Source organism: Mycteria americana, chromosome 18 (genome assembly GCF_035582795.1).
Source record: "Mycteria americana isolate JAX WOST 10 ecotype Jacksonville Zoo and Gardens chromosome 18, USCA_MyAme_1.0, whole genome shotgun sequence".
Taxonomy (NCBI): Eukaryota; Metazoa; Chordata; class Aves; order Ciconiiformes; family Ciconiidae; genus Mycteria; species Mycteria americana.
The window spans coordinates 11,186,625-11,211,347 of NC_134382.1; the positions used below are offsets into that span (position 1 = coordinate 11,186,625).

At 43.6% G+C, this 24,723-nt stretch overlaps 1 protein-coding gene across 1 annotated transcript in view; it reads left to right on the forward strand.

Annotated features, from left to right (window-relative positions):
- CAMTA1 (calmodulin binding transcription activator 1) overlaps positions 1-24,723 on the forward strand; it is a 330,409-nt gene that overhangs the window by 21,215 nt on the left and 284,471 nt on the right. Inside the window, exon 3 of the mRNA XM_075520680.1 lies at positions 9,483-9,601. Within this exon, the coding sequence (XP_075376795.1) occupies positions 9,483-9,601 (119 nt within the window). The remainder of the gene's footprint in view (positions 1-9,482; positions 9,602-24,723) is intronic.

Here is a 24,723-nt window from a genome sequence, read left to right on the forward strand (position 1 = left end):
CTTGATTCTCCTCTTGGGCTTCCTGTGCCAACGTCTGATGACGTTTTTTCTACATAAAGCATGGGTTTTGGAATGCTCGTTCCTACGAGGCCACGGCTTTACAGAGCCATGCAGACCAGTGCTCCTTGGCTTGAAAGGTAATTTGGCCTTTACGCTTAGTTATTTAGTGCAACTTTTATCACGTTTCATATCGGTAACTAATTTTTGTGGGCTGTTGAAGCGCGTTCTTGCTGAGGAGATGGGTCCCCAGCAGCGCTTGCTCTTGTATTGTGCACGAGCTGCTGGAAAAACAACTTTTGTGCCCAGCGTTTAAATGTGCCCGCCCGATGTTGTCGTCCGGCGTTTCAGCTGGCTGGTGGGTAGCTGGTTCTCTGCTTTGTACCCGTGCAGAGCACGGGCAGCACCTCTGAGGGGGGAGCGGAGAGTCTTCAGTGGCTCGGCTCAGCACCAGTGCCTGTGTCGTTCTCGTAGTAAGCGCGCAGAGCAGCTCCCCGCGCTGACCTAGTTCTGTGGTATATTTTCAAGGAGGCGAGATATAAACCATTCATCCCTTAAACTTAAACTCCGCCTGTCGGAAACGTAAATGGGAATAATTTTAAAGCGTGATTCAAGACAAGTCTTTCACCAGTAGTACAGATGCTGGAGAACACACGTCGCTTTAGGTTTTCATTACTTGGATATTTAAGAAACAAAGGTAAATGGCAGCTAGCAGTTTAGTGGCATGGAGAAGCGCTGTGTTTATTGGGGAGCGATCTGCTCCATCCGCCCAAAGTGGTACAGTAGAAGCAAACCTTGTGAACAGCAACAAATTGCTCTGCAGACCGGCCTGGTCTTGGAGCTTCCCTGTCCAGCTTTGGTTGAGGCTTCTCGTGCGCAGCCAGCAGCAGAAAACCCTCGGCCATAGGTGAGGGTTTGAAATGAGGCTGGCGTCTCTGTTCCCTGGCTGCAGGAGAGATTTCCATGTCTTGGAAAACTTGGGTGAGTTCCCTCTTTTCTGGTTTTGTTAGGCAGGATGAAGTTGGGCTCGATGACCAAACAGCTCTTGCCATCCTTGCGGCAGAGGGTTTGCGTCTGCCGCGTTTTGTGTGTCTGAACAGAAATGGGAGGACTGACCCTTGGAGGTGCCATCTTGGCAGCTGTAATGGGCTCTGAACTTGGTTGGGGTGGGTGGTCTTCTTTAAATTAAAAGGAAGTTTTTTAAAAAGTTCAAAATAAAAAGAATGTGCACAGAGAAGCTTTCTTCAGACTTCCGTGTATTCTCAAGGACAGGTATCTGAACGCAGAGTAGTGCCCGTGTATTTCAATTGTGCAGCTGGTGCAGGAGCCGGGCACTTTATTTGTTGTGCCCGCTGAGTCCGGTCCCGTGCAGTGGTTGAATTGCTCAGCTGTTAATTCTGGCAGGGTCGATAGGTGGGAAGGGCGAGAGGTGGAATTTCTCCCCGTAAGTCCCAGGTGGGCCGAGGACACGGGGAGGAGGTGGGGGGGGGGGGTTGGCAGCTGCTCCGGGTTTGTCATCGATACTGACCGAGAAGGAAGTTAGGGCTTCAAAGAGTATTGAATGCTGAGAGACTGTTTGGGCAAGGCACCTTTTGAAAACAAAACATTCTTGATTTGGTTGTTGAACAGCAAATATTTACTTCCTCTGCGGAAGTGTTGCATAACGTTTTATTACTTAAACAAACCTGAGCTTATTGTGAGCGTGATGGATTGGATTTTGTGCCGCGCTCTCGGTACTGCTGTCCTTCCTGGCAAAATTGGACTGTCACGGTGAAGAGGCAAGGTTCGACGCGCAGTCTGCTCGTTGCCCCAGAATTTTTGCTGAATTTCAGCAGTTGGGATTTGACCAAAATTTCTCTTGTCAGAGATAGAAGCAAACTGCCTTCTGCTGAAGTTTCTAGATGTTTACAGCCCACTCTGAGGGCTGTAAGCCAGCAGGGCAGTTTTGGAGAGTGGACTCGATTCGCTTTGTCCAAGCAGCAGAAACTACATGTGTGTGTGAGGTCAATTTTTTTTTAGTACTTTCGGTATTATAACTGTTCTACGCGCAAGATTCCTGATGTAAGGCATGGGGTTTGTTTAAAGCGCTAGTTTTTTAATCCAATTCCACGTCTTGTTGTTAATGGTTTTCCCAAACACTTTGGCTCAAAGGTTTTTTGGTTTATTTGTGTGGGTTTTCAAAGCTACTTCTGTAGGAAGGATTCCTACAGATGTAACTGTATCGGGAAACAGTGGAAGGATTATGTACGAGTAAGGTAAAATTCAGTCTTTCAAGACCTGGAGCTAACTTTACATTACCGATATTTTTAAATGATTCTTCTAAAACTTACAGTCTCTTAAAGACCTGCTTAGAAAGGTGTATGTTAGGGGAGGAAGGGGAAATAGCTATCCTACCTCTCCAGGCAGCTTTCGGAAAGAGGGAGCTGGAATGTGACCTTCCTTTTTTAGTGTCCCTTCTGTCTCTGCTTCAATAAACCAATACATCTGCAGAGGGGGAGAAAAGCCCCAAACCAACCCAAACCGTTCCATGGAGTGAAATGAGGCTGGTAGAGTGTGTTGTGGAATACAGTGCCGGTTAATTAAAACTCAGTGCTTCCAGCAGCTTCTTGCATCATCGATGTTTCCTGGCTTCCTCTTCCACACCTTGCTGAGTTTTTTCTTTTTATTTTTTTCCCCTCGCTTTGTGTCCTGTTCTCACCTTCCGTGGCTTCCTGCCGCCCCTTCAGCCCTGGTTGTGTTTACCCTGTTTTAAACCCTGTGGGTTTTGAACAGCAAGTATGCCTGCGGGTGCTGGCATCTGTCTTAACCCCAGTTTTATGGGGTGCAGCACCTGCCCTCTTCCTGGGGTGATGCTGAAGGTGTGGCTTCATACTGAGGAGCAGCTACGGTGCCGGGTGAGCCAGAGCAAACTCCGTTATCGCTGGGAATGCAGAGCTCCGTGTCCTTCTCCTGCTCTTGTGGCGTCTTCGGTTCAAGGGTTTTTGTGGTTTTTTTTCCTGCCAGCTCTCCAGGTAGGTTTCCAAAGTCAAACTGTTCATAGTTTAAAATAATAATAATAAAAAAAAAAAGGTAAAAATATCCATGGCTGGCGGTTGCCAGCGTATAGGCTCAGAGTAAGCAATTTCACTAGCCTTAGCCAATACTTCCGGACTTGTGGAAAATTTGTTGTGTTAAGAACATCTGTAGTATTGAAAACTGTATAAATGGGTGGTTTACTTTTGCTAGGCTTAACTAATAATATCCATCTTTCCTTAGTTTCATTGCAATTAAATTATAACGGTTTATTTTTGATAGGCTTGACTAGTAATACCCATCTCCCCTTAGTTTCACTGTAGTTCAATTTGATGATGTAATTTTAGTGAAAAGCAAGGGATGAAGGAATTGATGACACGTCTAAACCAAATGAATTGTTGGCGACGGTGAGCAGTGGTCTAATCGTTCTATTGCACTTCTCATATTTAAAAGCAACGCAGTGAAAGTCATGCATGAACACACTTATGAGCTGCAGGAAAAAGTTGAAGTGACTGCACTGTCTGAGTGCCCCTGAAGATTGCTTTTAAAATAGTTATTTCTGTGCACCTTCTGAATTTAACCCAATTCTCTGCTCTTGTATGGTTAGCAGGGTGCTTTAAACCGCCTGCTGAGGTGGGAGAGGAAAAGAGGAGCCTGTGAAATAGAGCAGCCAGTTTGGTTGGTTGGGGGAAGTAGACTCCTAAGCGCAGAGCACAGTGATAAATGTACAGCATAAGAAATAAATAGCTAATTGTGTAAACCAGACCTTCTCAACCAACGCGTAGGCTTTCATTAAGAAGAATTGTGCTATCAACTCTTCCCCAAAACGCACCATTTGCAGTTTTACATAACCGTGTTGTTTAAATTGAATTCAGTTATAAAATGTCAAGAAACTTTCCGCTATGTGAAAAGGATAAAATAACTTACAAGTAGTGCATTATTGGTGGGGAGAACCGGGACAATAATAGGCAGCAGTAGTTTTAGCTATATTTTTATTTCTTACAGTTCTAGAATGGTTTGTAGAGCTTGTCATAGCAACAAAGTATTTATCACAAATATTCCAAGAAACTAGGCTAGATTCAGTAACTTACTAGAGGAAAATTATTTCGTTGATCATCCTTGATGCTGCTACCATTCCTATGACTTCCTCCTCATCCTTTTTGGTTTTCCTCATTCCTCCCGTTTTCCCCCCAGGCAGCAGTCACAGCTGCACGCGTGCTGGTTTGTGTGCCGTCCTCTCTTGCTCCTATTTCATGTTTTTACCTTTGCCCGAACCGTTCACTCTTTCCTCGAGTCCTTTCCTCAGCCCCCAGGCTGCTTCTGGGGCTGCCCGCATCCTTTGCGGTGAAGGATGAGGAACACCTTTGCTCGGCCGGTGCCTGAGCCGAGTGCTGGCATCCAGAGGAGCCTTACTGTGGGAAAGCAGCTCTGGAGAGCTGGACCTGGTTATCTTCTCTTAGCTACCCTCTATTGATATTTAGAAATCTGCTTTTGTTGCCAAGAGATTTACAACTGTAACCGTCCAAATATTTCTAGAAAACAGACCAAAAGCTGTTGGTTTTGCTTATATCGCTGCTTGTTTACTGATTGAAAATGCCAGGAACGAAGTTTAACTATGAGAAATAGCATGCCAGTCCTTCAGATGTTTGGATTGGGGATAATTCTATGCATTTAATTCTGCCAGATTTCATTTATTGGCTTTGTCTGTGTCCAGAGGTCAGCAAGGGAAAGAATGCAGGACTTCAAGGGGACTTCACACCCCCACCCAGAGCCAAGTCAATACGTGGGAAATACGAATATGTAAAAGAAATTCATTTTTTTAACGTAAATCTAGATATCTTGACTTTCATTTTTGTCTCTGTCTTCATATATCATCTTCAGCAAAGTGAGTTATTGGAAGAGTAGCTTTTTGCAGAGGGGGAGAGTTTCAGAAAAGCCAGCAGGGCTGAGAACCGCAGCTCCGAAGGAAGGACAGCGGAGTCGGTGCTTTTGCTTTGGGTATTGACACAGTCACTACTGCACTCTCTTGAGTAAGGCATGCGTTCGGTATTTCCCTTGCAAGGAGGACTGGTGCGTGGGTTGATACTGCCATTACGCCAAAGACTGGATGGCTTTGGGTAGCCTACGCTTGCTGTGTTCATAAGGGTGCCACTTCTGAACTGTATTTACTCGGTTCTGCTGCTTAAGCAGCAGTGTGGTGAGTGGCGTCGTGGTTAAGTTGATGCCCTCCTATTCCATTTAAGTAGCTAATAATTACATTGTGAGTTTAGCTGTTTGTTTTATATGAGCCCGCCTATTTGTAACGTTTAAACACCTCTTGCCTCTTGTGAGGTAGTTAAGATGATGGCCAACCCTAAGTTATTACTTCATAGTAATGGGTTTATGAAACTTGTGTTTGTGATTTTATAGGCTTATTCTTTATATTTATTTCCAGTATAGAACTGTCTGCAAATCAGCAGTTGATCAACACCCATTCAGCTGTTTCTGTATTCTCCAATTATAGGTTATATTGATAAACCGTGGTGTTTAAATGGTCTACAGATCTAAATTCACCTCTTGGATCACAGAAGATTTAAGAACCAGTTAAAGAAAAAAAGAAAGGAGGGGGGGATTGCTTGGAGAGCAGGGGTAGAGCATAGACTCGCTGTGATTTGCTGTTGTGCACTTTAAAGTTTTATGGCCCATGTTGCATCCCTTGGGAGGATAAAGTGCAAGGAGCATGAAGAAACCCATAAAATTACGAAGGGTTTATGTGGTATAATTAATATGGAACTTTCCATGAACTTTATAATAGTTGTACTTTCTTAATTTTACACGAATTTCTGGTTTGCTAATAAGTAATCTTGAAGAGATTGCTAATGGAATTTAAATTTTGGATTTTCATGCTGAATTATAACACGATACATTGTAGGCTGCTATATTTTAGTATATAACTTCCTTATTGTAGTTTTCAGAATTGGCTGTGCATGCCTTGGGAAGCGTTTTTGAGCTGTGGCCAGCTTTGCACTAAAAAAAACCCCATGTCGATACAGCTTTACTGGCAAATCCTCCTTGTGCAAGTGCAGCTTTGCTTGCAAAAGCACTTTTTATTGACACGGGATGGGTTTGCAGATCACAATGTCATAAGTCGCACCCATAGCAAAAATAATACGAGGAAGAAAGTTCAAGTACAAATCTGGCCTGGATTTGCACAGTAAAATCCAGTAAGCGTTGTGAAATTGCAGCTCCTTTTTTTAACAATAGAGGAAATTTTAGTTCTAAATAAATGTAAAATGTTCCCTCTGGAACATGCTGGTTGCTCTGTAAGTTGGGCATGGATGCTGAGCAGTGTTCTTATTCCTCTGTCTTCATCAGAAGACTCTGTGGTAGGTGAGTGGGTACGTCAGGTTGACTAGTAGTGATGGATTTGATTCAAAGTGAAGGACAACCACTTTTTTTTTTTTGCTCCACCTCCCTAAAGATTTACGTGTTTTGGTTGGAGGGATTGCGATATTATTTGTGAGGAACACGAGCAGCAAAGCGACAGTTGATTTGGAGGAACGTGAACTCTTGGTAGCCAGCCTGTAGGTGGGGATGACAGGTCCTGGGTGATGCTTGGGGATCTGCTGACGGCAAATGCTGTACGAAGGAAGGTGAATCACGGAGTGGAGGTCCAGGGGTGACGGAGGACTGCCAGCGCTGTTAGTGCAGCTGGGAGAGCAATCCTCCTCTTCCATGCCTGGCTTCCCTCTGTTTGGGAATACGTCATGAATGATTCCAGTGGGCAGGGGAGCAAGTTTTAAAGCAAGCATGTGTGCATCGTTTGGGGCGAGGCACTTTCTTGCTCTTAATCCTCATAGCTCGTTGGCTAACTTCATCCTTTTCCAAGGTCAAACCTGTTTTAGAGGTCACTGAATTTAGGATTCACTTCCCATAACATGATTGTTGTGTGTCGTTCCGACCACGTGGCTAGGGGATTCTTTAAGGAAAAGCTTGTCGGATTGAGGCAGGTGGCAGTTCTTGTTTTCCATGTTGGGGATGTTTTGGAATGAAGAAATGTTGTTGCTAAATGCAGAAAAGGGAAGCGTACCTGAGATGTAGTCATGTTATAGGATGATGAAAATGACCTTCCATTGCTGTAGTAACACAAAGGTATGAGATGCTAACAACAGGAGTTGGAGGGTTTAGAGTCAGCAAGTTCTGATAACTTCTACCAAAACATTTTTAAGGGATCTATGATCCATAGGCACTTTCTGGATTAATAATACTGATAATTGATGACAGTGGAAGAAAGTTAATAAAACGAGCTGAATAATGAGAGGTCTGCCAGCCCTGCAGAATAATGGAATGAATGATAGAGGACTTGACTGATACGGAGGTAAGGGGAAGTAATACAATTAATGTCAATTAAAATGTGCCCATGGAAAATAAGCTGATGAGATGTAACTGGGGATGTAGTTTGGCTGATAAAAGCAATAATGTGTGCTGTAAAATACTTTGCCGCCTTAATGAATTGAATGTAGTGCAATGCAATATTTTGAATGAGAAATGAAAACGGTGCAGAATTAACGTAGGGAATGTTAAGTAGGTACCAGCTAAATTGGGTGGCGGGTCTGAAAATACAGGTGGGAATGGCAGGGGCTGCCATCGCGGCGGAGCCCTGCCCAGCTCCGTTCTTTGCCCCAAGCAAGTTTGTGTCTTTGTGGATAACCCCAAGTGTCACGACATGCGTGTTTGTGAAGCTTTGAGCGGCCAGGGGTGGGGGGAAATAACAAAGGTGACAGTCACACGTGCAGAACGTTGACTAGGAAAAAGATGTGGCCAAAAAGCCCTGTAGAGTAATGGTCTGAGATATTCAATGTCAAACTAGAAATCTTGGAATGGTACACAAAAAAATAATTGAGAGAACCTTCTTCCTGATTTTTTTTTATCAGTTCAGCAAAGATCAATACTGCCCGACTGCTCGTTCGCCCAGGAAGAAGTACAAAACTGGCAACCCTGTTGATTTAGTTTAACGCAGTCATACAGTAAAGTTCCCAATAACTCAGGGAGCGCACAGGACTCATAAATTATAGAGCAGCTCACGTTTATCATACACATCGCTGCTTATCTTGTAAACTCATCTGCTGTACTTGCACGAGTAGTTGATTTAACAGCATGTATATTGTTGAACTTGACACATCCAAGAGTATAATCAAGCTTTAAGAATACTGGGGATGTCTAACTGCTGTTTGCGCCCTTCGCCCGCTTTCTGAACTGATTGTGGGACGGGTTCTCTCTGGTTTGCTGCAGGTCATGGGAAATTTCTGTATCGTACGTGATTACAGAGGATTTTTATCATGATGCTGGTGGCATCTGTTTAAGAACATAAAATGATTAGATGTGTAAAAGGAAAAAGTTAATATCCTTTTTCTGTACACTTCCAAATGGGAAATGACTATAAATTAATTTTGTAGGGTAAAATGCCAGTGTATAAGTGTACTTCTCGTATACCACTGCCCAGTATCTGTCATGTGAAGCATGAGAATGGTGGAAGAAGGCGGAGATGGGCGGTTTTCGGAGGAGAACTAGTAAAAATCCTGTGCTGTAGCTGGGATGTCTTATCCTGCTGCTCCTGTTCCCTTTTCTGTGGGGACTGATGTGGTCTATAAACATGCACAGTTCGTGGATGCTCTGATTCTTTAGGTGGTGTTAGAAGGGTGATAGAGAGACATAATCAAGTTAATGCTTCTGGGACTTCTGTGGGCTGCTGTTGGGCTTTTGGGGTTTTTGGATCTCTTCTTTGTTTTTTAAGGGGGATCAATGCACCTTCTACATTTTTAGCAACAAAAAAGAAGAGTTTTGTATTCTTCAGTATTTCTGCTTTGAGGCCCCTGGGTATGGTGAGGTAGGAAGAGATTTCTGTCCCTCTACCTCACTCTCATGTTGAGGAGCTACATGCACTTTCTGAGCTGTCTGTGGAAAGAAAAGTAACCTGCTTTTAATCAGGTACAGCGCATCTTAGTTTTAAATGAACTAATAGGCCTTGAGTTGCATTTCTGCTGCAGCTTGACAAAATTATAGCAGGTACTGGGGCTCTGTGCTTATTTACTTGCAAATCCTGTCAAGTGTGAACTTCATTTACGACTTTTCTGGCAGGTCATACTGCTGTGGTCACAGCTTCTATAACGTTTTGTCGCTATTGCTTGTAAAATTTGTCACTGAGGGAAATAATAAGCTAAAATAGGCACAGGTAAGCACACACACAGGCTCCTTGTGCACAAATCCATCAAAGCTCTTCTCAAACTTTGCAACCACAAGGAATTAAACTGTATTTGTATTTCTGAAATAAAGGTGCAATTTCAACAGAAAGCTGTATTCTTCTTTGCAATGATGAATTGCCTGCTCTTTGACAAGTGGACTGGTGGGTTTCCAAGTCTCGTCATAGCTAGGGTCTCCAAGTGGAAACCACCTGTTCTCCTGTGTATACATCACATGTTTCCTCTTCTTTCTAGATGATCATGGGAACAGCAATGGCAGTCATGTAAAAATCTTTTTACCGAAGAAGCTGCTTGAATGTCTACCAAAATGTTCAAGTTTACCGAAAGAGAGGCACCGCTGGAACACTAATGAGGTAGTTAAATCTCTTATTTATTCTTGAATGTATCAGCTTACTTGATGCTTATGGATTATTTTTTGAGAGCATGCCATGTAATTTACAGAATATAATGTCCCTGGCTCTGGAACCTGTTGTTTAAATAATAAACTCCTATTGCATGTTGAAAGTGAGCTTTAAACTAGACTTGAAGGCAAATGTGGGAGCTGACTACTAGTATAGTAGGAGTCTATTGCTTGTGTGTGTGTATGTCACTTGTCTCAAAGAGTCAAATCTTGTCTCATCTTATTGACATGTTTCAAAATTGGTTAAAATTAGATAGGTGTTTTGGTACTACGTTAAACAAAATGTTATCTTACCATGTGTAAAGACTTCCGAACAAAAGAACAGTGCATGTTCTTTCCTGCCAAACAGGGTCCTGGGAAATAACTAGCTTACTCTTGCCTGAGAAAAGCTTGTTAAGAACAGGGGACACACAGAATTGGGCATTTTATACTGGCGTCCACTTATTCTGAATGTGCTAGTTTGCATATCTCCTGTTAATGCGTCACGGTTGGGTTCATTGAAATGAAACAGAAGTATTTAAAATTCAGGTGTCTGGCGGACCAAGGTAAAGTTGAAGAACAATCCAAATAGGTCTACGATCGCTTGCCTTTATTCCTTCTGGGCAGCAGGGCTGGGAGCTACACAGCAATACCCACAGTATAGTTTTAGTTTTTAGTAGCACTGTCTTACAGTACCTTTGCCATATTTGTGGGAATCGTCTAATAATAGAAGCAATCAACTCTGAGAAATTACTGTAAAACTCCGGTTAGCGTCTGCCTGTTGCAAGCTAACAGTTCTTGTCCCTCTAATCAATCATTTGTAACATCTAAACGTGTTAACAAAAACTGCGCTCACAAGTTCAGTGACTGCGAGTGGCAAGCTGAGCACAGAATCAAATACGGATCAGTTCATGTGTGTATTTTCAGAGTTGGAGTCCTTCATCCCCCCCTCCTTCTTTTGTCTGAAGGTTAAAGTCAAGTATCTATTTTTAACATTAAGTACTGTGACAGAATTAATCAGGTCTTTTGGGGAGTTGCTGGCATTGGCTCTTTTGTGTAGATGTTTTTGTCTTGGGTCATTTGAATTGAAATGTAAATTGTAGGAAATGTGGGTTGCAATTTATTCTGTGATAGCATTTATACTAATGGGAACAGGGCATGGAGTAATAGCAATTCCAGTTGCTCTAAAAGATGATATTTTGACAGAGACAGTTGAGAAAGAAAGCTCTCTGCACAGGTTTGTGGCAGAACGATGCTCCTCCTTGTTGGAAAGAGCTTCTTGGTTTTTAGTCACTTTTCTCCAGTATTTCTGTTGTCCCTAGCTTAGAGCTTTGTGCATATGTTTACACACGCAGTCTTTCAGCTTTTCTTTTTGAACAATATTTGGTGTGTGTAGCCTCCCAGGGTACAGAACGTGGCAAACGAAGTTAATCATATAGCTGAAAATCTTTATTATTCATAAGCGTGATGCAAATGGGAAAGCGTAGGTGCTTGCAAGGTGTAGTAAGCTAGAAGAAAAATTTGGCTGCGTAGCCTTCCTTCCGAAGGATGTGTCAGCATTCTGGAGAGGGGGACAGTGAACGGTTTTGGTGGTGCTTGCCAGCGTATTGCTGGTGTAGGTTTGTCTCATGCCTTAATTCTAGATGGATTGTTTGCTAATAATCACAGATCATTAGCTAGTATGTTAAAAAACCAAAACCAACCCACTTCTGTCTTTTTGAATGTCATGTTTGTCACGCTCATTTGTGTATCTCTCTCCTCCAAAACCTGTCACTGTGGCTGCCATGCCGTGGGGACGAGGAGCTGGTTCTGTACGTGGGTTATTACTGGTGCTGTCTCTGCCAGGGTATGTGGTGTGTTGGTTGCAGTTTCCCTGCTGCATTATTTAAAAGGAAGAGCTTTTCTTGTGGCCAGAGATTTTTGGCCTCGTTAGCTCAGAGGAAAAGAAAAAGAAAAAGGCAGAATCTTATGCCTAGATGAAGTCTTGGAAAATTTGTGTTAATTACGGGGGAGGAGGGAGCTCAGCTTACAGATTTTATTTCCCTCCCCACCCCCAAGCTGGAAGTTTAATTCTGTTCACTGTTATAAAACTTGAGTTTTTCTTAGGGTATAATTGAATAATAATGTTGGACTACATTTCAGACTCATTCCTAAGGGAATATATTTTTTCACCTGAGTACACAGGTGTTCTGTCTGTGCTGGTGAAGGCATGAGTTGTGAAATATAGAAGAAAAAGATGTATTTTATACGGTGGTACTTCCAGAATTTTTGTGTTAATTTCAAAATCACTGGTACTGCTGGCAAGGTGTCTCACCCATAGGGAGGTTTATTAAAAGATATAAAAGAAATAAAATGCGTGAAGTAACTTACAGATCTGAATATGCCTATGACATTGCTGTCCTCCCTCAAACTCATATGTGTTTGCACCAGCTCGCGGATGTCCGGTCTTGCCACAGACTTCCCCAGAGAGTGAGTGCAGTGGGAACTGGTGTGGGACGTGGTGTGGGATGCATCTCGAGGGGTGTCTGGGGCTGGCCCTCCTAACCCAACCGCAACCTGGCTACTTCCCGAAACCCTTAAGCATTTTCAGCTCCTTTGTACAGGGATGTTTCCAGCAAACTTAAACGTGGCCCTTGTACGCATCTGCGGGGCCGTGAAATAAAGTGCAAACGTGTTTTTGGCCACTGGGGCTGGTAGGCAGCATGAAGGGCACGTGTCGTGCGCTGGCGTGCAGGCTCGCTCTGCTGATGATTCCCTTGCATCTGCAAATGAGACGCTGCCGCGCCGGACGCGGAGGTCAGGGAGCAGCTGGGGTTTGTTCTTTCCTCTGCCAGGGCATTGCCATGGGAACGCTGCAAATAACTTTTTCCGAGTGCTTTCATCTGCAGATTGAGGATAATGGTCATATGTTGCTCTGGATTGGGTAATTGGGATGGAGAAACAATATCCTTTTGAGAGCTGAATAGGTTGTGGTTGACTTTACACTTAGTAAAATAGTGCTATGAGCAGCAAGAGAAATGGAGCATTTAAAAATGCTTAGAACACGTTATCGAGATGTTTGCTTTCCGTCAGATTATGCAGTTTTAACTGAAATGTTTGATGGAAATATATTTCCATATCAAGACGTCATCTCGTCCTAAATCAAGTTTATAGTGGCTTTATATTTCCTAGTGAAGGAAGTGTTCCTTCTAATTCAATTTTTTTTTTTTTACCAGAGATACAAAATCATAAATTTAGCCAAGCAATTTAATTACAGATTTACATTTTTTTGAGATGCCTGTGAAAGTGTGTGTGTGCTTATTTCTCTTGCTCTGGTGGAGGATAGAAAGGGGATTTTCATAGGATTTCTCATTTTAGGACAAATCAGTTAATTGCCAGAAAATTCTGCAACGCTCTGTGCTTGTGAGGGAGTTCCTTGCTCTTGGGTTTTAGTTGTCGTTCGTTTTGAACCGTTTTAGTGTTTGCGTAATACAGATCTGGTTCTGGTTTTGGTGAGCAGATGGAGCGAAGACTTCCCATAGTGCTGCTTGTAGCTTGCTTGGTGTGCCCGCGGTGCACACCAAACCTGGATTTTGGAAGTGCTGGGTCTCGGGTCCCTTCTGCGGGGAGCGGGGCTGATGCTCCCAAAGCAGCCCGGGTCCCTCTGGGTGCTCGGCTGAGCTCCCGCTTCGCCCGGTGTCTGTCGGCACTCCCCTCGCACCTTGTCCCCTAATAGAGGTGGCAAAGGTCACTGGCTCGTTAGCCGCTAATCGCTTTGGGCAGTGAGAGACACTGTCCGCAAAAATGCATCCTGCCACTTTCTGTCAAGTGACCCGGTTATCTGGGAACCGGGAGCTTCCCCGGCCGCTGTGCTCTCAGCGGCACGATGGGTGCAGGGGCTCCAGGCTGTCGGGGTAACCTTGTCTCTGCACGGTGCTTGCCAAAAGCGGGATTGCAGCTTTAAGCAGAGATGCCTTTCATTAATGGAGTTGGCAGCCGCAGTCATTAATCATCCTTGTAAACACTTAATGACACAGTACGAGAAAGAAGAAAAAGTTAAACATCGGAAATGTAAAATGCTACCTAGGGCTTTTGTTTCTGACCGTATTCTATGTTTACGTTCTCTGTTGGGAGAAGCCCAGAATTTCCACAGTATAAAAACCAGCAGTAATTGCTTTGTGTGCTTAGGCTTTTCTTGAGGGGCAAGGCAGAAATGCCCCGTTTTCCAATGGAATATCTAGCATCAACTTTTTACATATTTCGGGCTTAGGTCTTGCTTGGTAGTATGCAAATAAGTGCAATTACAAAACTCTGTACTTGAGCATTATTTAGCGCAGGAAGAAATACTTTGGCGATCCTGCGTTGCGGACCTTGAGTCGCATGCTCGCTGACATCTCTGATGTGGTCTTGCATTTTTGCTTTGCTTGCATGACAGTGACATCCTCCTCTTCTGCTTGACATCGAGTTATTTCCCGTCTTTTCTCTAAAGTGCAGAGAAGATCTTGAAGGTTTGGAGAAACCCAGACTGTTTCGGGAAGTGAGTCTCGAGCGTTTGGGCTGGCTATTATGCTCTGAAACGCTAGGAAGGAGTAGGTGAAAGCGATATGTCGTCTGCCACCTGCTACTCCAGTTCCCCCTCAGCCCCCCGGCAGATGAGCGTCAGGCAGCCAGTTACCGGCACGGCTCCTGTCATCACAAGTTTGTTCATCAAAGTACCGCTCTGGGTAAAGACCGAGCAGTATGACATACTACTACTTTCTTTTTTTTTTTAATGCTTTTAGGTGCCTTTTAGAATTAACTCTTATGTCTGAAAACTTAAAACACCTATTTGTTTTGAGGCTGCCCTGGATGGTATGGTGTATTGTAACACTTTGTTACCTTACTGTAACAGTTCATACCTTTTTTACCAAAGTAGCTTCATGTGTTATACGCTTGCTCTCAACCCCATGAATTTGTGGGATCAGCCTTTGTCATCACCACAGTCAGAGAGAGGAAGGGGTGTGTGTCCAGGTACAGCATCCCGTCTGCGATATGGCATCAAGATGCCAAACTCGCTGGGAAAGCAACAGCGCTCCTCACAGTTTCCTGAGGGCTGTAAAGTTATTCAGTGTATTTTGTTTAATGCTTTCCATTAGGCTCAAGTTAATTCAGATGTGTTTTGCTTAAGCGCAGAGTTTCCCGGAGCCAGAGGCTGGCTGTTGTCGTGAGAGCTCTGCAGCTGCCGAGCACTTACAAAGCTGGAACGTCCTCGTGGTCTGCATCGGCTCTGTGATCTCTCAAGAGCAATGAGAATATTTAATTTTGACTAATTGCCTGCTGCCCATGTGATCACTGAGTATAAAATATTACGGTGGTATTGGCAAATGCTGTTATTGGAAGTTTTGTTGCTTTCTGTTCCGCCGGATGATCCTCCGCTGGAGGAGTAGCGGGGAAGTGGTCACAGTCTGGCTCGTGCATGCTTTCTATGTAGCATCTCCTCCTGCCGCCACTGGTCTGGCTCCTGGGGTTGCCCTTAGGTTTGTGCTGAGGTGAGGGTGGAAACAAGTTAACGTAAGGTTTTGTGAATGAAAGGAAGTGCCTAGCTGAGGGCAAAATGTTTGCCAAGTGCTGGAACAGCCAGAGCATCTGTAAAATCAAGAATGTTGGTGTTGACTCACGTCCCTTGTGTTGGAGGTGGTGGTCTTTGGCTAGCCGTTGTAGCTGGGAGAGGCATGTCCCACCTGAGTTTGTCACTAGCTGGTGGGATGCTTGCTCTGCCAGCCGTTGGTACCGTGCTTTCCAAAGCGTGTCCATCCTCTGGCCAACAACAGAAATGTAAGAAAACCCACTTACTTTAAAGGAGAAGAAAAAGCTCTGAAGGTGAAATCAGAAGGAGATGACGTTTACACCCTGACTGGAGCAGAGTCAGGAGTAAACTGTTTGTACACCTGACTGATGCCGTCTAGCACGTGTGGGCGGCTTTTCTCGCTGCGCATGTGATGATGATTTAAGGCTGATCAGTGAACGAGATGGAAATTTCTCTTTAACAGAAGCACTTCATTATGGGTTTATTTTGTGAAATTAATGAAATTCTGCGCTTTGCTTAATGTACAAAGCAGAAAATCTGCTACTGGCTTTGCTTTTGCAGTTTCTCAGTCTTGTTTACATAATTAGTAAATGTTGTGAGCAGGCTCGGTGATTTAGCAGAATTGAAAGGTTGCTGTTCCTGGCAATTTTAAACAAAAGCAGTAATACCTGCGATGCTGTTCATGCTCTAATAGAGAGAGATTCCTCATCTTCCTCTTAGGAAAATCTGACTTTTTTTTCCTTCCCTTTTGTTAATGTTAGGACCGACGTTGTAATTGTATAATGATAAGTCTTTTTAAGTGGCTGATTTTGCAGTTCTGTGCAGTTAATGTGTCGGAGTCCTGGGACCAGATCGAATCCTGTAAAGCATAGCAAACAGATGAAATGTATTGTTTTGGGTAACGCACTGCCCTCTTGGCTTTTTTCCAAGTGAATTGGATTGAATGAATTAAATTAACTTTTTTACACTTAATGATAGTTAAAGAAAAAAGTTACTTCATAATTAGTTTTAGCATATTATACACAAAGTATAAAATGCTGATGGTATTAAACTCACTGGATTTTTGACATTAGTAACCTGTGAAAATCCTTCTGAATATTTTTACAAATTTTGAAACTTTCTAGCAATTAGCTTGGAGTGGAATTGGTCCGGTTTGTTTTGAGCACTCATGTAGCCGTGTCTCATATACAGGCTTCCCAGCAAATGCCCTCCTGCTCCTGTACGTGGAGATGCAGCTGCTTGTGTCTTGTTGTTCGGGAATGGACGGACTGGTTTGTGTGCTGCACCGAGTGACAGAGCAGACGAGAACAGTTCTTGGGTAAAAGGACGAAACCTCCCAGCAGACCTTAAGTGGCTGTTTCCAATGGAAGGGGCGTCCTGGTTTTTGCCATGTCGGGCACCTCCAGGTTCCTCTGCGGAAGGTGTGCCGTGTAGACAGCTGACATTTAGCAGCAACAAATGCGTGTCCACACATCTATTCTTCTCTGTAAGAGCGAGCTCTGAATCCTTTGTCTCATGTGTGCTTAACACACACACATAGAAGGTACCGTAGATTGCTCTAGGAATGCAGGAAAATAAGGTGGAATATTATTTCCTCTAATTGATTGAGCTGGTGTGCTTTTCCTAACCTGCATCATCTGTTGGGGCTCATCCTTTTTAATGGTGCATGGCTACCCTGAAGCATAGTATCAAAAGGGAATGTGGAATCCAGTGTAGGGGGAATAAAAAGTTGGAGTTACCAGTTACGTCAACCCTTCTTCAAACGTGAGAGAATCAGCAGAGTGCATTAATTTATTTATTATTTAGCTGTCTGTCTACAGGAACACCAACAGTAGTGGTAGGTACCGCTGCATCACGTATTGGGGTCTCTGGCTTGCCCAGCACGGAGTGAAATACTCACTGGTGTGTTAAACGAGTTGTACTTTGTACCGCATTTTACAAGGAAAATGTTACAACAAAGTCAATTTACAAAGTCAATTTAAATGTCTCTCTGCCAGGGACTGGCGTGGCATACATAAACACAAATGAATTGGTTCACTTGTCAAATGAATGGAAACTGAGGATATTACATTTTGTAAGTGATTGAAATCCTGTCTTCTCAGTCTCGTGTTCACTACTTCCAAGGGTGGCTGTTTCATTTTGAAGAGAAAAATTGGGGGATTTAGAGGAGAAAGAAAAACTAGATATAAAGGAAAAGTTAGTGCCAACAAAAGTGAAGATTTTATGCAGGGGCAGTACTTGAGAACAAGGACTAAGAGTGAAACCAGTTTGTTTTCTGCAGAAGGAGTGATCATTGGGGCATTGGGGGAGCAAAGTCTACTTGAGACTTTGGGGGGAGAGTGGGAGAGGGGAGAAATCTGTTGCAATAGGGGAGAAACGAAGAAAGCAAGCCATTGTGTTCATTCCTTTGAAATTGGCGTCTGTACCAGCTGTTCACAAACATGGCTGTGGATATAAAAACAGGAGCAGGGAGCTGTTTGCTGGCCGGTAGACAGCAGAGCGGGGTTAGCAGAGTGCTGGTGGGGTGTTGTGCTTTCCAGGTCTGCCCTGCGTTTAACTCCAGTTAACTCCAGTTTAACTCCGGTCTCTGGTTTAACTCCTGTCTAGCTCCAGCAGTGAGTCAATTGCCATCCCATGGGTAAAATGTTCTTGCGGTTATTTAAAACTCATCTTTATACAAACTTTGTATTACCTGAGAAGTCGGGAGGGAGCCTCAGGCTCGTGTTGGGGGACGCAGCACCCATGGCACAGACCTGCTCCAGGGCTGCCTGCGCTGGCAGCCTGTGTCCAGCCGCAGGCACCTGCCCACGGGGTGACTTCCCCATCTCTCACCTTTGAGGAATTCCTGAGGTATGGGGTCTTCCTGATAATATGATTCATGTTAATACCTTCCGGACTTAATTAGCTGCTGAGTCACTGCAAATCTGTGTCTGTTGTTGAATTACTTCTAGGTCGCTTGGTTTCCAAATCACTTTCCTCCAAAATGAGGTCGTCTTACAAATCTGTAGTGTAAATTGCGATTAAAGGACCCAGCCTTAGCACACGGGTGAAATAACAGCGGAAAAGCTGGCTTTTTGTTTCAGTTCACAGAAATTGGAATTGATAAACGTTGGAAGTAATGGCGAGAACTTAGTAACTCCAACGTGTGGCAGTAACTTTAGCAGGAGAGTTTGCCAGACACTGCCCATGAGGGCGATATTAAAAATGCAGACCTTCCTGCTTTCTCCAGCGGGTTCTTGACTGTGATATACGTAAAGCAGGAGCGATGCAGAAAGATGCGACGTGTTTTCTGGAAAAACATACAGGCAAATTAGTTGCACTACGCTTCAACTTTTAATATGGTGATTTTCTATCGTTGGTGGCTTCTTTGCCTTACGAAGACACGGTTTTGTGGGCTGGGTTTGTTTCTTGGCTTCAATCATGAAGCTGTTTTGGTCCAGATGAAAGACTCCCAAAACTGAGTGCCTTGCCAGGCAGGGGGAGAGGGAGGCAGGGGAGGGCGGCTGGGGGGAAAAGGGGTGTAATGCCCTTGGTGGGTGTCTTTCTCCTGAAGTTATCTGATGTAAATATTACATGTTCTGCATAAGTTTAGTATAGATAACTGACTACATCTTGCTTGGAAGGAGGTACCAAAGGGGTTTTTTTATAGCTTCTGTGTAATTGAAATTCCAGGAGGAGAGGCCTTTGTCTTGGTAACTGCATTTGAATCACTTTTTTATTGTAGTGTTAAAGTGGTATGTTACGATGTTAGGAGTTCAGTGTGTGTGTGTCAATAATTACTGTATTTCCACAGTTATAAAGCAACCTCTTGAAAAAGAGCATGTAACACCCTGAAAACAGATGATCTAGAAGTTGTATTGACAGCCGTTTGTGTTCCTACCTGAACGGTAGTCCCCCCAGCAAAGGAAACCTCTCCGTGCTGGAGCAGGACTGCATGCTTTCTGCATCGCAGCTCAGGCACTTGAGCCCTGCTGGTTTCTATCCTGAGCTCTGAAACACCTTGTGCGTAGTAAGAAACCAGCGCACCACTATGGAGATGGAAAGACTTGTCGAAGCCATTCTGCAGGGAGGTTTAAAAAAAAAAAAAAAAAGTGCTAGAAGTAGGAGTCGATCTGCGTAGCCAGGGTGGTGGTGGCCGCAGGAGGGTCTGCCGCAGCAGGCACCTCGCGCTTCAGCGTGCCCAGGTGGGAGCAGGACGCCGGAGGGCCCTGCCGCGTGCTGTGTGTGAGTTGCGAGAGCTTTGATGTGATTCCGTGGAAGGTACCAGTTTTACTCACTGAAGCTCCTTTGTTTTGCAGAGATCTTGATGCAGACGCCCTTTTGGATTTCTTTTTAATAATGTGTGACCCTTCACCTTTGATCCCTTGACCTGCATTACTTTGGTAACCATTTCATTTTTTTTAATTTCATTTCATTTTTAATTTTGGTGTGCAAGCTGTAACATTTCATCATTTTAAACTGTAGCATTCTTTGACCTCCCCAAATGTCTTTTTTCCTATGAAGATGTGTAATGTTGGCTTTTCTTGAATAAAAATTATATCAGTTGTTAAAAAAAAAATAAAGTATGTAATTTTCATTGGTTTTTGCTTCTTTTAAGTTTAACTGTGTGTATGTTTCTTCTTTAGTACATTACTTTTGTTGACCTGTGTTCTCCCAGTACTTAATCTAATTTATTTTGCTATTTCTGTACATCTTTGATTTTAATTTGCATTTCTCCACAGTTCTTTTGGTCAGTAAAACATACACTGTTTGGTGGGTTCCCCCCTCGCCCCTGGTCACATTTTGATAGCTCAAAGTAATCATAGGAGCATTTAAGATACTCTTATGAGTAAGAAATATTCTTTATTGTTAAAATTTTGTTCCCTGTCCTGAAGATAACTTTTCCTAACCATCAGCTTAAAACTGATAGCTATTTTAATAAAAGATTAGGCTTTAGACCAAAAAGAAAATCTCAGTCGAAACTCAATTTACATTTATTTTTACATTATCACTGAAGCCGAAAGGAAAGTTATCAATGCTTTGAGATGCGCTTTAAGCACAGATGTGCTTAAAGAAGCAGTATGGTGCATACATGGGATAGTAAAGCCCCCAAAGTTTAGTAGCCGTTTGTTTCCATTTTTCTGTTGAAAGGGTGTGGGCATATAAGAGACAGATTTTGGCCAGGTTCTATTTTTATCTTGTAAAAGATCATATGAAATCTACTGAGCACGGCCCGCTGAAGCACAGATTATTTTTTAAGTGTCTCATTATTTTATTCTCTAACATTTAATGCTGAAGTTTTAATTGCACACAGATGAAGCTGCTAAATGAGCACTGAAATGGATTTAGGTCTTCTCTGAGCCTTGTTGATGCTTATAAAACTTTATATCGTTCATTAGAACTACAGATTAAAATTGTAGTGAGCTGTTCACATATTACAAGCAGGCTTCACCAACCTCACCTGGCCGCTGCCCGTGTCTGGCCTCTTTTGGAGGAGCCTGAAGCCCATCTGAAAACCCTCCTGCGGATGTTTTCCCTCGAGAAGCAGAGGCTGCAGCAAGCTCCGCTGCAGTGTTTGCTGGGGGTGCTGCTGACCCGCGGGGCTGAGCCTGAGCTGCCCTATTTACCCCCGAGTCCTCTGCGGAGCTCGGTGGGTTGAGCCCCAGCAGGTTTTACCCCAGAGTAGTGGGGATGCACCACCATCACCAGAGTCTGTTTCAGGAAGCATCTTCTATTTTTAATTAGCATCCATGCTTGAGAAAATGGTATTTCCAGCACTAATCTTTGTGCTTAAACAGCAGGATCTCTGTTTTTAAACTGCCCTTCATTGTGTTTGCAGAGTCACCTGTTAAAGTAATGTGGCAGTCAAAAACAGTATTCAACCAGTTCTGCTGACCAGTATCTCCTCGTGTTGATGTACTCCGGGTTTCTCTCTCTGACCCAGTGGTTAGGAGCTGAGATGGAGAATTGCAGCCTACGTCAGTGTTTGAAGTGTTTGGGTGGTTTTTTCCTTTTCCCTTCCTGTTCCAAATTTTAGCTGTAACAGTTTTTGTGGGCCTAGAGTCATCAATTCTGGTATACGAGGCTGGCGCTCCTACATCGAGCGTGTTTTGGATAGCTGGGATTTGGCTCTTGCTCTGGTTTTCATGCTGCCTGTCAGCCTGAGAAGTATGATCCTCCAAAATAATCGTGAGCTATTTCTCCAGTCTTCAGAACAGCATTTTTAAAACTCAGCAGAAAAAAATTTTTTTTGCCCAAGAAAACTCCTTGAAGACTATTTTTCTCCTCCTTGTAACACATATTTTATATCAGCAGCAGTTAGACGTGGATGCCTTGACTTTTTAGGAAAGCAATTTTTAAAAAACCTTTATTTAGACATCTGGAAACCAAAGGGAATCTCCCTCCTCTCCGCAGAGGGCTGGCTTTCAGCTGTCTCCTGGTAGCACAAATAGCGAGGGGAGAAAAAAAGTGATGGAATAAAAATGTCTGATGTTGGGAATTTGAGTCAATAATATAAAAACACATGAGGTTAAAAGATGGCTAGAATTTTGTGTTTCAGGAGAGACTTTGTCATGTCCATCCTGCCTTCTTTTCATAAGGTAAGCGCTCGTAGCGATGGCAGTAGCTGGGTGTGTCTCACAAGATGTTCGGGTGACAGAGGATGATGCCTGCTATCTTTTTCATGATCTTTCCAGTTAGATGCAGATGGCCATTCACAGAAATCAGTGTAACGAATACGGATTATGCCTGTTTAGTTATTGCATGGGCTTCCAGGACGCTAGAGCTGCTGAGGAAGGAGGAGGTAAAGCCCTTGGAAAGGGAGGATAGGAACTGTTCTCAGTTTCCTGTATAAACAGCAGTAAATATTAGTAAGAAAAGCTGCTTCGGTAACACGGCAATAGCACTACCATTTACCCGAGCTCAAAGTCTGCTTCAGGATTCTGCTGCAGTGTTACTGGATGACAGCAGGTCACATCAGCAATGATTGTCCATTTTATGGCAAGAGATGATGGAACTTAATTCATTTCACTCAGCTTGTTTTTAATAAACAGGAAGTAAAATACATGTTTTCTTCAAACAATCAAAGAACTACACAAATGCTGGAAAATGTTGGCAGAGCAAAGCATTTGACTATTTAAGTATTAAGAGAATACTCTATTGAGATATTTGTTCCTGCTTAACAAGGTTTGTCTGTTACTCAAAGCTAGAATATTGATAACATCCACTCCTGAAACACGTCTTAATTTTGAAATTCATGCAATATCTTCTATTGCTGGATGCTTTTATATGGTAACCTTAACATAAGGCTAAATAGCTGAAATGAATACTTGGCACGTTTACTAGACTTAGAACGTTGCACGTCTTGCAGTTCAGGTAATGCAGCTGGGGTCAGATTAACCTAATCTGCTTTATTCAACCTAATGGACATACTTGTGTATCAATCATCTGCATGAGCTGTTCATTTAATAAAACATACATAGGCAACAGACAAATTACTCACTTCAGTCTGGACTACTTTGAAAAACAGATGTATCAGTCAACACAAGCAAACGTCGTTTTTTTCCCTATTAATAATAAAACTCATCCAAACATGCAGGATGAAAAAGCGTACAGGACAGACACCCACCCCACCCCACCCCCCCGCCCCCAAGTCTGTATCTGAGAAAACACATATTTCTGTACAGAATCTGTACGCAGTAAACTTCACAAATGGGCAGCCGTCCCCACTAATGTGTTTTAGGGTTGGTGGCTTCTAGGTGAGAATCCTGTGCTCTCGTGCTTGGAGGGGAAGGGGAGCTCCTGCTTTTGGGAGGAAAGCCCGAGTGCTGCTCCAGCCCGTTGGGCAGTGGCCGGGGGAGGACTGGTGCCCTGGCAGTCGGCTTCTTAGGGTGTTTCTCCTCTGGGGCTGGGGGTGAATTTCCCAGGCTTCTCACCCCGCTTGCTGCTCTGTGTATATATTGTTTTGCAAAGTCCTTAAATAATTTAATTATTGCTATTGCTTTCATCTTTAAATTCTCAAAATGCATTAAGGTCTTTGATTGCTGGAGGGGTAAGCCGGCGCCGTCGGGCAGCCTTCCATGACTCGGTCTTGTGCTTCTGCTTTTACTGTGCTTACAGAAGTAGAACTCCTGTAGCAATCGAAACCCTGCATTTGGCTTTCTGTATGTGCTAGAGCTAGGGTCCTCTGTCTTTCCTTCGCTCCTAGCTGCAGACTTCGGGTGAGAAAATGTTCAGTGATAAAAATGTGTTTTTATTTCTCCTTCAGGTTTGGCTTGTCTGCTTTTCAGCTCTTCTAGACATTGGAAATTCCAGTTTGTGTTTATTTTCTCTGGATTCCTTCCCACAAGACAGAGGTGAATTCAGCATGGATTGTTGGGGAGAGCCTTGGCTGGGAATAAGGATAATTGCAGTCTCTGGCTGTGCCACAGATTTACTGATGATTTTTTTTTAAGTTATTCACCTGCACTGTGTCTGTTTCCTCAGCTGTAAAATACGGGTAATTACCTCTATTGTAAAATGTTATGGGGTCTGCTGGTAATTATATGAATGAAGTGCTAATTACAGTGATTATTACTTGGACCATGTCTAGATCTGGGTGATGTTCCTGTTGTGATGAACGTATGAAACAAATACTACAGCTTGCCTTTCTCCATTCTTTCCGAGGGACCTGGAAGGGGAAGGTGCCGTGGCACTCGAGTGTAAATGCCTGATGAGAAGCACTACCACTTTTTCACCCAAGTCAGTCTATTAACTTCCTGTCTTCCCTGGTCCTCGTGCGTTAGCAGGGCGGTAGGTTGATGGGAGGCTAAGAAATTACTAATGCGGTAGCTGGATCCACGTGTAATTTGATAACAAGGGTTTATGCTTTGGCATTCGCTTTTCCTCTCAGAGATGTGAAGAAGAAAGCAGATTGGGGACCGTACTCTTGGGGATACCGATTGGGTTGGGGCCAATCTGTGTGCTACCTTGTGGCCTCAGTTCCTTTGGAAGATCTGACAGTGATGCAAGGAAAAGTGTCCTTCCAGCTGTTGAGATTATTTCCCCTCTTTAAAAGACTACAGGTTGCCAGATTTTATTTTCAAACACTTTGCCTTTCTCTTCTCCGCTTACTTAGGACACATTTTCTTTGTAGCTGGGAATAACTCTACTATCCACTAAGCACAGCTGGGTAGTGGAGAAAGAATTGATACTCTTTAAGGTAGAAACGGAGTGTTCTCATCCAGAAAATACTGCTGCTACTGCCCAGACGATGCTGTAGTCAGTAGTAATAATGAGTAGTGTCTTACATCTGTTAATGAAGAGAGGCTCCTACCCCATGCCAGCCTTCCCCGCACACACATTTTGTGGCACAGTAACAACGACAGTCGTGTTCTTGGTTTGTCTTGCTGTAGTTCTGCGTGCCCTGTTCTGCCACGTCTGCTCCTCTGCCTTTCCGGGTTCCGCTGGACGGAGTTCAGCTCTCACCGCCACATGCCCACTTGCCAGCCTTGCTTCGCCCTGGAAGAGCAGCCATAGATCTCAGTAACATCTTCAGAATTTGATAGCAAGCAAGAGGTGATACGCCGAGCAGC